This window comes from Camellia sinensis, chromosome 13 (assembly GCF_055761805.1).
Source record: "Camellia sinensis isolate YWXY chromosome 13, ASM5576180v1, whole genome shotgun sequence".
In the NCBI taxonomy this organism is placed as follows: Eukaryota; Viridiplantae; Streptophyta; class Magnoliopsida; order Ericales; family Theaceae; genus Camellia; species Camellia sinensis.
Window position 1 is genome coordinate 87,399,614 of NC_138973.1, and position 14,636 is coordinate 87,414,249.

General features: G+C 46.1%; 1 protein-coding gene across 1 annotated transcript; it reads left to right on the forward strand.

The window, feature by feature from the left end:
- The first annotated feature begins 1,556 nt into the window (after positions 1 to 1,556).
- On the forward strand, positions 1,557 to 2,900 carry LOC114276643 (uncharacterized). The gene is made up of 4 exons (XM_082900696.1): positions 1,557 to 2,172; positions 2,283 to 2,365; positions 2,452 to 2,517; positions 2,853 to 2,900. The coding sequence occupies exons 1-4, from the start codon at positions 1,557 to 1,559 to the stop codon at positions 2,898 to 2,900; spliced, it is 813 nt and encodes a 270-aa protein (XP_082756822.1).
- The last annotated feature ends 11,736 nt before the right edge of the window (positions 2,901 to 14,636 follow it).

Here is a 14,636-nt window from a genome sequence, read left to right on the forward strand (position 1 = left end):
TGGACATTGATTCAACTAATCCTTCATTGAATGGGAGTGAGGAAGTTGAAGAGGCGGAAAACAATCCATCATTAAATAAGATTGGTGAAGTTCAAGAACCTGAGAAGGGCATGTGTTTTAGCTCAAAGTAAGAAGTATATTCGTTTTATGCAAAATATGCAAAGCACCTCAGGTTTGTTGTAGCTTATAGAACATAGAATATTGGACAAGATGGGGAAGTAAAATACTTTGGAGTTGAATGTACTCGGGCACGCAAGAGAACAAAACGATAAGAAGTACACTCTCTCGAACCAACTTTGTCATCATTCATTGAGTGTAAAGCAAAGGCTAGAGCAACTCTACAAAAGGATGAAAGATTTAAGTTGACCACAGTTGTCCTTCAACATACGCATGACTTGATTCCTAGTGACTCACGACATTTTGCAATGAATAAGAGAATTCTTACCCCTGCGAAGAGAAGACTAGAAATAAACGATGAAGCAGGGATAGGGGTGGCTAGGAATTTTCATTCTATAGTTGTTGAAGTAGGGGGTTATGAGGCATTAACATTTGATGAACAAGATGCAAGGAATCATATTCAGAGTATGAGAAGATTGAGGCTTGGAGTAGGAGATGCTGAATCAGTTGCACTTCATTTTCATAGGATGTAACAACAAAATTCAAACTTTTATTATGCAATTGACCTCGATGAAGATGGTCGCATGCGAAATTTGTTTTGGGCGGATGCAAGGAGTAGGGCAACTTATAAAGCATTTGGGGATGTGGTTTCATTTGACACAACTTATCTGACAAATAAATATGATATGCCATTTGCTCCATTTGTAGGAGTTAATCACCATGGGCAGTCAATTTTGCTTGGTTATGGGCTATTATCTAATGAGAACACTGAAACATTTCTGTGGCTATTCAGAGAATAGTTAAGTTGCATATCTGACGTTCCTCCAAAAGCTATAATAATAGACCAGTGCAGAGCAATGCAAAATGCCATTGAAGTTGTCTTTCCAGAAGCTCGACATCGTTGGTGTTTATAGCATATCATGAAGAAAATTCCTGAGAAATTAAGAGGATATGCCCAATATGAATCCATCAAGCTTGCGTTACAAAATGCAGTTTATGATTGTTTTACAAAACATGAATTTGATGAAGAATGGCAAGCGATGATTGGAAAGTTCAACCTAGATGATAATGACTGGTTGGGGGTATTATATAGTGAGCGACACAGGTTGATTCCTGTGTATGTGAAGGATGTTTTTTGGGCTGGCATGTCGACTACACAACGAAGTGAGAGCATGAACGCATTTTTTTATGGATATGTGAACTCAAAGACAACTTTAAAGCAATTTGTTGAACAATATGATCATGCCTTGAGAAGTAAGGTTGAGAAAGAGATGAAAGCAGACTTAAAATCTTGAAACAAATTGTATGATTGCTTAACGGTATATGAGTTTGAGAAGCAATTTCGTGTAGCATACACGAATGCAAAGTTTAAAGAAGTGCAAGTAGAATTGAAACGACTATTGTATTGTCGTGCGAATCTTGTCAAAGAGGAGGGAGCAATGTGTACTTATCATGTGAAGGAGGCTGTGCTTGTGGGTGAGAAAATAAAGACGGTGGAATTTGTTGTATACTTTAATGCAACTGAATGTGAATTGCATTGTATGTGCCGGTGGTTTGAGTTTTGGGGCATTATGTGTGCCCATGCAATTACTGTGCTACTTGAGAGGTGTATATATCAGGTGCCAGATAAATACATTGTATCAAGATGGAAAAAAGATATCGAAAGAGGGTACACATGCATTCCAACCACATACACTAAAGCCGAGGCTGTTCTTAATGCAAAGTTGCATGACAAATACCACAAGATATTGGGCGAAATCATAGAAATTGCTGGCAACGATAATGGTAAACACGAAGTGCTTTATCTTGGGTTGATAGAAATCAAAGATAGAGTGAGAAAAGATCAATCAGGTAGTGCGAGTCATGCACCACCTTCTACTAGTAATGTACCACATTCTAATACTTTGTTGAGAAGTCCGTCTGCTCGTAGTACTACAAAAGCAAGCATGTCTCGCAACATGCTTAGTTCAATGGTTGCTCGCCGAAGAGGACGTCCATGTACCAAACGGAAGGTTAGCAAAGTGGATGCAATAGTGAATCGGTTGAAGGAAAAGAGTAAAAAACCTCCAAAAGCACAAGTAAGTTTTTTTTGTTGTGTGTGGCATGGAAATTGTTGAATGTATTTAAGATAAATTATTCACCTATGTGTCTGTGTCTTACTATAGGGACACACGGTTCGTCAATGTCAGCCTCGAAATTAAATTTTCCTAGTACCGATGATATGCAATACAATACTTGTCATGACCTGGTATGTATTTGAATTTTTATATTGTTGGTAATTTTATAGTTTAATGTATTTTATGTATAATGAAATTGTGTTACTATGATTATAAGGCGACGCAAAATGCACCTTACTATTTTCCTGGCATAGATGGCATACAACAGAGTATGTATGTACCGGTACGTGGTAAATGTTTAAACTAAAATATTTGCTCTTGTTTTAATTGATATATATGTTGAATGGACAACATTTGTAAAGTGTACTTGTTTATTGAATAGGCACAGTTTAGTCAAATGCAAACGGTGGACAATATTGGAGACACATCTCATACTCAAAATTCAACAATCGCTTTAATGATAATTTTTTATCACTGCTTTTAATTGGGAGCTATATGCATTGACTTGGCCACGTTGTATATAGGGGGCCAATTCCAAATATGAGATGTTTCGATTGTATCAGGTTGGGATGTAATGGAGATGTTAAAGTATTTAAATAAAGATGCCAATTTTTTCAGGAAAAAGAGATGCAGAATGCTGAATCTGATTGGTGGTGCATTACCTGAAGATGGGTAATCTGATTGTTGGTGCAGAATGGTGAATCTGATTGCTGATGCAGATAAACCTATTGTAAATGCTCAATGAGAACTAAAAAAAACCTGTTGTAAAAAAATGCTGAATGAGAACTAAAAAAATGCTGTTGTAAATCATCTATTTGGAGATGAAACCTTTTACTTTAATGGTAATATTTTATGTTCAATGAATCTGCTTCAATGCTCTAGGTTATGGTTCAGATTAAGTCTATGAATGTAACTGAATGAGCCAGTTTTTGAATGGTGAAATGTATATATCTGTTATGGTGAATGTGATTGAATGAGCCAGATTTTATGGTAATATTCCATGTTTTTAATGTATGTCTGTAGGTTGAATGCTCCAGGTTGAATGTTGAATCTGTATGTTGAATGCTCCGGGTTATATTCTAGGTTTTTCATATTCCAGGTTATATTTTATGGTAATGCTCCAGGTTGAATCTGCACGTTGAATGCTGAAGTTGTATGCTCCAGATTGCTGAATCTGTATTTGAATGCATGAATGCTCTAGATTGCTTGAATGCTGAATCTGTCTGTGAATCTGTGAATCTGCCTGAATTTTGAATCTGTCTGTGAATCTGCCTGAATTCAAACAGATCCAGATCCAAACAGATCCATTCAAACAGATCTGTTATGCTCCATGAATGCTCAATCTGTTATGCTCCATGAATGTTGAATGCTCCATGAATGCTCAATCTGTTATGCTCAATTTGTTATGCTCCAGATCCATTCAAACATTGATTCAAACAGATTCATCATAAAATGCTCCAGGGAATGGTTGTTCAATCTGTTAAAGATTTATTAATAAAATGGTCCAGGTTATGTTTGTTCAAACAGTAAATTCATCCATTCAATCTGTTATGGTTGTTCAATCCATAATAAAATAGATCCATTCAAACACTGCATTCAAATTTTGTAATACAATACGTCCTTTACAAAATATGTCGATTACAAAATACGTCCATTACAAAATATGTCCATTACATAATAGAATACGTCATTCAAGTATTTCCATTACATCCATTCAAACACTTCCCAAAATATGTCTATTACATTCATTTACATGATAAAGTAAAAAAATACAAAAAATACAATGACATAAGTCATTGCCTTCAAAATCTTCTCCATCCTTTCGAGCCTTCTATCGTGCTCACCAAGCCTTCTCCTTAGCTCATTGATTTCTTCAGTTCTTATATCTGTGGAGGTAACATCATTGTCATCATCATCTGCGAAGCTGAAGAAATTGTAGTGTTCGTTCACAGTCTACAATGCACAAGAATCGGTTAATCAAATAAGACAAATGAAATTTGTAAAAAGTGAAACATTAATTTATAGAACAGATACTTACATATTTGTCTGGGCAAACAAAAAACACACGTCCTTCGTTTCCGTTCTCATTGGTTCGTACAATGTGAACGGATGCTGTTCTTCCACAATAACAGAATCTTGGCTTTAATCTTATTTTCACAGGATTAGTAGAAGATGACGCCATTTTTTTTATCTGCATAAAAAATACCAATAGATTCAACTACATCAATCTTCATAACAAAGCAACTTTAAATTCTCATGAATGTTGAATGCTTAAATTCTGACGTGTATAAGCCCACAAAGGCCACGAATTACTATGAACAATCCAAGCCCATCTGTTGGAGCCCAATGCATAACCCAACTGGTGAGGTTCAGGATAGCTGGAGTCCAACATGGCATAAAGAGCCAATGACATTCAGACACACGGCAGGTGAGGGACGAGCCACATCAGCAGACAAAGATCTGCAAAGTTATTGCCACTGCACATCACCATTAATGCAGCCCATCACAGCATTTATTACGACAGCACCTTTCCGTCGGAACAAGGCCCCCTTACCCTGAACAAGGTAAGCTACAGCATAGACTTTCAGCGAGGAAGGAAGATCAGAAGGGACAGCGAAATGATTACCAAAAGATATAAGCAAACGTTGAAGGCAAGAAGAAGGTTAAGCTTTTCTATCTCTAATCTCTCCTCTATAGTCTACTTCTCTTCCTAACTTGCTCGTCGGAGGGTTCGTTGGGGGACTACCCAGTTCCCCGCTGAACTTGTTTGCAGGATATCCGGTAGGCTTGATCATTTGGACGTGGGCCTGAGGAGCTTGGACCAGTCGGATCCATTTATTGGAACAAATAGTATCATCAATTGGCGTCGTCTGTGGAAAACTGGTTCTTATCCGGACGTCAGTTGTGCTCATTGTCGTCGGAGACCCTGTCCTAACAACATTTCTCTCCTACCCATCCAAGTGTATGGTTACGACTAGATCCATGGCTTCTCACCATAATGCTGCAGACCATCAAACCGACCTTTCCAATCCAAATAACCCACCACAGTATATCATTGAGCTTACCAACAACATTAACCGCATGGCGGAACAAAACCAGGCCCTGATAAATGCTTTACTCCAAAGAAACCTTCCGATGCCTCCTCCACCACCTCCAGATATTCCACCCAACCAAGAAAGAGCCCCGAGCCATACTATTCCGCAACCCTATCCACCCAACTTGGAAGGTTTGCAACCTCCTCCCCCACATATAAATCTACCACCTCCCCTCCTACACCCTTCGGTCGTGGCACCAGCCCCTGAAGGGGAAGCCAGCAGCGTCCAGCCCCCATTGACTAACCATGGCGACCACATTCCCCTCTGGGACGCTGAACTCCGAGCAATGAAGCTCCAACTCCAAGGGGTCATGCAGAACATTCAGTATAAACCCTCTACAACGGCAAGCTCACCATTTGTTGCCTCCATCCGGGACAAACCTCTGCCCGCCAAGTTCAAAATGCCCACTATCGGCTCTTTTGACGGTACGACGGACCCAGTCAACCATCTAGAGACCTACCGTACCCTCATGATCCTCCATGCTTTCCCAGACGAGATCATGTGTCGGGCTTTCCCTGTGACACTGAAGGGGTCAGCTCGACTGTGGTTCAGCCAGTTACCAACAGACTCTATCTCCACTTTCTAGCATCTCAGCGACTCCTTCCTTAGCCATTTCATTGGAGCCCAGCGCCAACGCCGCCCTGCAACCCAACTCCTTAATATCTGTCAGACCGAGGAGGAGTCGCTGCGCAGTTTCGTTACCCACTTCAACACCGAAGCCCTGCAGGTAGCGAAAAACGATGACGAGGTCATCCTCATGGCTTTCATGGCTGGGCTACGATCGTCCGATTTCCTCTTCTCCCTGTCAAAAAACCCCCTGACCTCCATGGCCGCCCTACTCTCCAAAGCCCAGAAATACATGAATGCCGAAGATTCACTAGCAGCTCGACAGGATCCAATATCTAAAAACCCGACCCCCAGAGAAAAGAGAAAAGACTCAGAACCTAGAAACACCCAGTATAATCGCCAAACAATCTACTATACCGACCGACCTCCTCGTGCTGACCGGTCGGCACCAGCCCGACTGCCCGGTCAGTTCGAGCGGTACACGCCCCTTAATTCTCCCATAGAACAAGTCCTCCACCAGATCCAACGGGACTACCCCCTCAAATGGCCCCTACCCTCACGGACCCCTTCCAACCGGAAAGACCAGTCCAAATATTGTTGTTTCCACCAGGACCATGGCCACAACACTGATGACTGCATCAACCTCAAGGATCAGGTCGAAACCCTTATCCGTCAAGGGCGTCTCAGCCAGTTCACGGACACCCGCCTACAGCAGAGGCAAAGAATCGAGCCCCTTAGAAACAACCGCCGGCGTACCCCACTCCGGCAGCCAGCCCAACCTAACCGAGGCCATGATCGCCCCCCACAACAGCCTCGGCCACCAGGTAATCCCCCTCCGCCAGTTGGTGAAATCTGAGTCATTTCAGGTGGCCTTGCTTGTGGCGGACCATCCCGCTCCGCTCAGAGGGCAGAGCTCAGGAAGATAAGGTAAGGCTCGGACAGAGCAGTTACCACGGTAGACCGACCCTCCAAACAGCCCAAGCAGTGGACAGAGCCCATCACCTTCACGGACGCCGACTGTACAGGCATCCGTTATCCTCATGATGACCCTCTCGTCATTTCTACCATCCTCTCCAACTATAAGGTCAGGCGGGTTCTCATTGACAACGACAATTCTTCAGACATCATATTCCTCAACTGCTTCCGCCAGCTCAAGATTAGGGAGGAAAGCCTGTCTCCTCTTCAAACCCCTTTGGTCGGTTTCACTGACGACCGGTTGACCTCCATCGGCTCCATCGATCTCCCCCTCACCATCGGTGAATACCCACGACAGGCTACCAAGTTGGTCACTTTCCTTGTGGTCGACTGTCCCTCTGCCTACAACATCATCGTTGGCCACACCGCCCTCAACGCTTTCCAAGCCATCACTTCAACCTACCACCTCGCCATAAAGTTCTCTACCGACCTAGGCGTCGGGACAGTAAGGGGAGAGCAGATTGTAGCCAGGGAATGTTATGTCGCCTCACTCAAGGAAGTCAAACTGAAGGAGGCCATGATCATTGAAGGACTTGACATCCGAGATGAGGACGAGCTAGTTAGAGGAGAACCAGTGGAGGAGCTCGTTGAGATTTCCATCGATCCTACCAACCCTATGAAGACTGCCAAGATCGGCAGCCAACTATTCCCCCAGGCTAAGGCCGACCTTACCGCCCTTCTGATCGAGCACAATGATGTATTTGCCTAGACCTATTCAGACATGCCGGGCATTGACCCCTCTTTCATAACTCACCGTCTTAGCATCGAACCCCATTTCCGACCTTACCGCCAGAAGCAGCGCATCTTCCATCCAGAGCGCAATACACTTATAGCCGCAGAGGTTGACAAGCTCCTTGAGGCCCAATTCATCAAAAACGTGGATTACCCTAAGTGGTTGTCAAACGTGGTCCTAGTCCGCAAGAACAATAGCAAATCACGACTCTGTGTCGATTACTCTGACCTAAACCGCGCTTGTCCCAAAGACAGCTATCCTCTTCCCCGTATAGATCTGCTGGCCAACGCCACGACCGGTCATCAAATGCTCAGCTTCATGATGCTTTCTCTAGATACAACCAAATCCTGATGCACCCGTTCGATCGGGAACATACATCCTTCATTACCGATCGAGGTACCTACCACTACCGCGTGATGCCATTCTGACTGAAGAATGCTGGGGCCACCTACCAGCGGTTGGTCAATGTCGTTTTCCATCATCAGATAGGTCGGAATATGGAAGTTTACATCGACGACATGCTAGTCAAGAGCAAACTCTCTACTGATCATCTGTCCGATCTACGAGAGACCTTCGCCACCCTACACAAGTACCAAATGAAGCTCAACCCAGAGAAGTGCGCATTCAGCGTAGGATCTGGGAAGTTTCTGGGTTTTATGGTCAGTCAGCAGGGCATTGAAGCTAACCTTGAAAAGATCAAGGCCTTGATTGAGATGCAATCACCCAGAACGGTTAAGGAGGTTCAAAGGCTCACTGGCCGAGTTGCGGCCTTCAACCGCTTCATTTCCCACGCAACAGATAAGTGCCTACCGTTCTTCAAAGTTCTCCGGCAAACTTTTGAATGGACAACGAAATCTGAAGAAGCTTTTCAGCAGTTGAAGCAGTTCATGGCAAATCCCCCCTCCTTTCACAAGCAATTACGGGCGAGCCCCTCTTCCTCTATTTAGCCGTCTCAAGCACCGCAGCCAGTACAGCTCTTATCAGGGAAGACGGCTCCGTCCAACGGCCAGTCTACTACATCAGTCAGGCTCTCAGGGGAGTAGAGCAAAATTACCCGCTATTAGAAAAATTGTCCTTGGCCTTGGTCACCGCCTCTAGACGGCTCCATCCTTACTTCCAGGCCCATTCCATAGTGGTTCTCACCGACCAACCCTTGAAGAAGGTCATTCAACAACCAGAACTTTCCGACAGACTCATGCAGTGGTCAGTGGAACTCAGTCAGTTTGATATCTCCTACAGGCCTCAAATAGCAATTAAGGGACAAGCCGTCGCGGATTTCATCTTGGAATTCACTAATCCTACCCCAACCGCTGCGCCCCCACCCCCACCAACCCTTACCGAGCCAGAAGACCCGCATTCATGGACTCTCAACGTGAACGGATCATCCCGCAGGAAAGGTAGTGGGGCCGGCCTCATTCTCACCGCCCTTGAGGGTGGCTATTTCAAATGTGCTCTCCGTTTCTTGTTTAATGCCAGTAACAATGAGACCGAATATGAGGCATTGATAGCAGGACTCCGCCTTGCCAAGGACATCGGAATCAGCCACATCCGGGTGTTCAGTGACTCCCAGCTCATCGTCGGCCAGATTACGGGGGAATTTGATGCCAAGGAGGACACAATGCGGGTTTACAGGGATATGGCCCTCCCTCTTGTTCGCCTCTTCAATACCTTCCACATCAAGCACATACCTCAGGCGGAAAACTCCAAGGCAGATAAGATGGCTCAGTTGGCCTCTGCAGACCAGTCCGACCTCAGCCACGGTGTCCGCCTCGAATACCTAGCCCACCCGACCATCTCACCCGACTTACAAGAAGTGTAGTTCCTCCAAAACGAACCCATTCCTTGGACCTCCGACATTTTCCTATTTTTGACAACGGGGGAACTCCCAGATGACCAATAGCAGGCCGCCAAAGTCAGGGCCCGGTCGTCCAATTACATCCTGGTCAGCGGCGTCTTGTACAAACGTGGTTTTTCATGCCCATACCTGCGATGCGTCAATTCGGCTCAAGCAACCTATGTAATGCGGGAAATCCATGAGGGAATTTGTGGTAATCATTCGGGAGACAGGTCTTTAGCCCACAAAATACTCTGTACCGGTTATTTCTGGCCAACTCTCAATCAAGACGCGACTGATTTCGTTCTCAAATGTGATAAGTGTCAGCGTTTTGCCCACATCCCCTATGTTCCTCCTACAGAGTTGATCACACTTTGCAGCCCTTATCCGTTCGCCAAATGGGGAATCGACTTGGTCGGTCCACTTCCCACCGGCCGAAGTCAGACCAAGTTCGCAATCGTCGCCATTGATTACTTCACCAAGTGGGTAGAGGCAGAACCCCTTGCCACCATTACCGAGCGGAACACAACCAAGTTTATCTGGCAGTCGATCGTTTGTAGATTTGGCATCCCTCAAGCCATCGTTTCCGACAACGGCAAACAATTTGACAACGCCAAGTATAGGAAGTTCTGTGCCGACCTCCAGATTCAACCATGTTTCTCTTCCCCCGGTCATCCCCAGGCCAATGGCCAAGTCGAGGTCACCAACCGTTCTCTCCTGAAGATCATCAAAACTAAGCTCGAAGCTGCTAAGGGACTTTGGGCTGAGGAACTACCGAATGTACTCTGGGCTTACCGAACTACAGCTCGGACTCCCACCAGGGAAACCCCTTTCCGCTTAACATACGGCGCTGAGGCGGTTATTCTAATAGAAGTTGGTCTGCCTACACCTAGGGTTTTACATCCGGATCCAGCACAAACGAAAGAGCTCCGTCAGGCAGACCTGGACCTAATCGAAGAACTCAGAGAGACCACCGCTGTCAGACTGGCCTCATACCAACAGAAAATGAGAACACACTACAACCGAAAAGTCTGACCAAGGGAGTTCGCTGTAGGGGACCTTGTCTTGAGAGAAGCAACTCTTGCCACCAACAATCCGACTGAGGGTAAACTGGCAGCCAAATGGGAGGGACCTTACATTGTGAAAGCCTGACCACGTCCGAGCACCTACTGACTTCAGGACATGGAAGGTCGAGACCTCCCCCACCCTTGGAACGTCGAACACCTGAAACGTTACTTTCAATAAGCTTCGTATCGCTCAGTTATTGTATTTTTTTTCGACAAATTTACACATTCTTGATATCTCCTTACGCAATGTAACTTTTCAATTAACTAGGTTACACTTCTCCTGTCATCCATTATATATTTTAGTTATCTGTATGGTGTCTCCATGACATTTTGATTGCAACACTCTCATAAAGCCTCAGCCAGACTGAGCATCATAAAGCGTCAACCAGACTTAGCATCATAAAGCCTCAGCCAGACTGAGCACCATAAAGCTTTAGCAGACTGAGCATCATAAAGCCTCAGCCAGACTGAGCACCAAAAAGCCTTAGCCAGATTGAGCACTGAAAAGCCTTAGCCAGACTGAGCATCATAAAGCCTCAGCCAAACTGAGTATGAAGCACTCGGCCAGACCAAGCCTCTACCAGCCTAAGCATAACAAGTCTCAGCCGGACCGAGCGCCACAATTCCAGGTTCAGACTGAGTTCCATACGACGTCAGTGCATCATAGCTTAAGCCCCAACTAAGCACGCATGCAGGGCTCGGTCAAAGCCATCTATGCAAACTTCATACTTATGAAATTAGCTGACATACTTAGTCACAATTCCAAGTCCAAGTCTTTACACCACTCTTTGCTTAGTCAAATTCCAATGACGTTCTTACACGTTTTCTTTACAAGTTAGGTTATTTTCTTCTCAATCAAACTCTTACAAGTCAGCCTGTTCCCTTACGAGCCAAGCCTCACTCCAATAAACCACTAATCTACTTCAGTAGTGTGGCAAACACAAACTTATAATTTTATTACATTTTAAATTTCACTCTACATTGAGGAGTTCTTAACTTTACTCTGCATTGAGTCTTTATTACAAGTTCAATTTCACGCTGCATTGAGGAGTTCTTAATTTCACTCTGCATTGAGTTTTTATTATAACTTCAACTTCACTTTACACTGAGGAGTTCTTACACTTAGTTCTTATTACAAGTTTAACTTCACTTTGCACTTCACAATGAGTTATACACCTCATTCATTTCAGCTGTACAAGCACAGACAATCAAACGAAAACATAATTGCAATTTTATTTATTCAGAAATTTGTACATGAGTTCATTACAGCCATTCAAAACAAGAGCAAACAAAAAAAAAAAAAACAAAACTTTTAAGTACAAACTTTTTTCACTCCACTCATTCCTCCTCACTAGAGACCAGGTCTTCTTCTTCAATACCCTCATCTAGGGGGGTCTGGGCCACATCATCTTCACCAATTGTTACACTACTGAGGTCTAAGTCTGGGAACAGTTCTTCAGCCTTACGTTTGAACATTTTTCAGCCACTGTCCCAGAACTTAGCCATTTCGTGTTTATAGAAGTCTGACTGTTGGAAGCTCTCAATCACTTCCGCTTCAGTTCTGCCCCCAGTGGTCGTCCTCGATGGGCCCGCCCCCCCAGACTCCTCCCTCGCTAAGCTGCTGGCGACTGCGGCATCCACTGCCATCTGAAACTCAGCAGACCCCTTGAATTGATCCACCGCTGTCACATACAGATCGAGGTAAGCCGCCCTTTCAGAGGCTGCCTTCGTCATCTCTTCGTCCAGCTCTTTCTGCAGGGTCGCCGCTTCAGAGGCTGCCTTAGCCCTCTCTGCCTCCAACTCCTTCTTCAAGGTCTCCCTCTCAGCAGTCACCTTGTCTCTCTTTGCCTCTAACTCCTTCTGAAGGCTCTCCCTCTCTTCCAGTGCCTTTGCACGCTCGCCCTCCAGCTGCTTCTACAGACCGCTAATCTTCCTGGCTGCCTCATCCTTCTGCCTGACCAGTTCTTCATTACTGCTCATCGCCTCCTCATGTCATTCGACTCCGACTGCGCAGGCTTTTTGGGCTTCATCCAACCTCTTCTGCTCGCCAGCCAGTTGGAACTCGAGCGACACAACCTGGTGGCGTGTGTCCTCTAACTCCACCTTGACCGCTTGCAAATCAGAGTGAGCACTCTCCTAACTTGCACTCTTCTTCTTCAACTTGGCAAGCTGCGTCCTAGCCTCCTCTGCCTTGAGTTTGGCAGCCCCTGCCTTCCTCAGCAGAGCCCCTACTAAGGTGGTCACCTCCATTTGAGCGGAGCATAACCCTCTCAGTAGTTCAACCTCATTGAATCTGGCTGCTGAGCGCAAGGCTGCCTCTTCTACAGTTCCAACAAGGCGATCTACCCCCGCCCTGGCTGGGCCTTCTTCTCCTTCCAGCCGCCCAGCCACTGCACGAGCGTGGTAGATCGCAGTGGTCCGGCTAACTCCTCCTTTGTAGGGTACAGGCCCCCCCTGCGGCTGTTCTCCCCTTCTTGGCTCAGGGCCAGTTGCCCCACCTTCTACCTGCACTTTAGGGGCGACCCTCACGACCCCTGCGGCGATCGCCGCCACTATTGGAACAACTTTCCTGACCTCTGAGGCAATGTCCACCGCTTCTAGGGCCATTACTCTTCCTAGGGTCTCCTCCACTTCCCCCCCTTCTGCCTCCTTCGCCATACTAGCCTCTTCTGCTCTCACTCCCTTCTTTCTCTTCTGGGCAGGCTCTTCTTAACTCCTCCCCACCCTCCTCTTTTTCTTCTTTAGAGCATCCCCTTCATTGTTCGCCCGTTCCTTCACAGGATCCACTGGGGGCGGTCGGGGCACAAAACTGCCTAAGTCTTTCTCCCCCAACGGCTTGGGGCGCGGTCAGATCCGCTCTCTCACGATCGGCTTCGAAGCGGGCCCCAGTTGGGACTCCTTATACTTGTCCGCCGGCGCGAACAACCTCATTTCCTCCTCCTCCGCTTTCATCTGCACCTCCAACTCCTCCCTTTCTGGACCCCCTCCCAACGGCTGCGGTCCCAAGTTTAAGGCAAACAGCACCGACGGTAGGACCAGCTCGTCCCACCTTGCTCCTTTCTCCTTCCTTCAATCCCTTACCCTCTTCACCCGGTCCTCAGTCGCCTTGTCCAGCTTGGGTTCGACCGATTTGGTGGGCACTTTCCAAGTTGTACGAACTCCCGCCCCGCTGTTCGCGGCCACAAAGAACCACCTTGGCCTCCAGCCTTTTACCGAAGATGGCAGATCCGCCACCAGACCTCGCCCCGCCACCGCCTGCAGTGTAACCTAAGTGTCCTGCTGGCCGGAGGCCTTGTAACACGAGAAGAACTCATCTACTGTCAAGGCCAACCCTCCCGTTGCTTGCGGCCAGGAACTCACGTACGCCATCAATATTTTCCAGGCGTTTGGCATCAACTGACCTGGCGCTGCATCTAGTTTATTCAACACGTCAACCACAACTTGAGGCAGCGGTAGCCTCACGCCTCCCCGCAATGCTTCCTCGCTAAATTCCCCCGGTCATACATCCGACGGCCTCTCGGTAGATGTCAGCAGCCTCAATCCTATTTCCAAAGGAATCTGGTACTTCCCCCTTATTCCCTCAAACTCTGCCGGTGTAAGAGTGGATCTGTCTGCCTTTGTGTGCCAGTGATCTGGTTCTGCCTGGCTGATTAGCCTTGGAGATGCTATCATGGTGGAACCATGGGATTGTCCTACCAACTCCCCCACCCTCTCCGTCCGGTACTACTGCGTCAACTCCACTGTATCATCATCACCAAGTGGATCCACCCTGACATTCGTAGTTTCTTCTTGGGCCATCTCTATGGTATGTCTGCGAATCGCTTCGGATGCAGGTGCAAGGAAATTGAAAAAATGTTGCAGAGGTGTATTATGAGCAACAAAGGAATTAACACTTGGAATGTTTTGATTTTTTGTAAACAAGTAGGTGAATCGAATGATGCCAAAAGCCCACGGTTTGCCCGTATTCTAAGGATCCCAATTAATTTTTGCCAGTTTGAAAACTTTTCAAATCATCCGCCAAAACTGTCTTTTTAACACCCATAATGACCTATTGTTTCATTTCTGATCTGGCGCCTAATCTCCTCCCCCCGCGGGATGTTGCCACGTGTACGACCACGATCCACTGCCCCC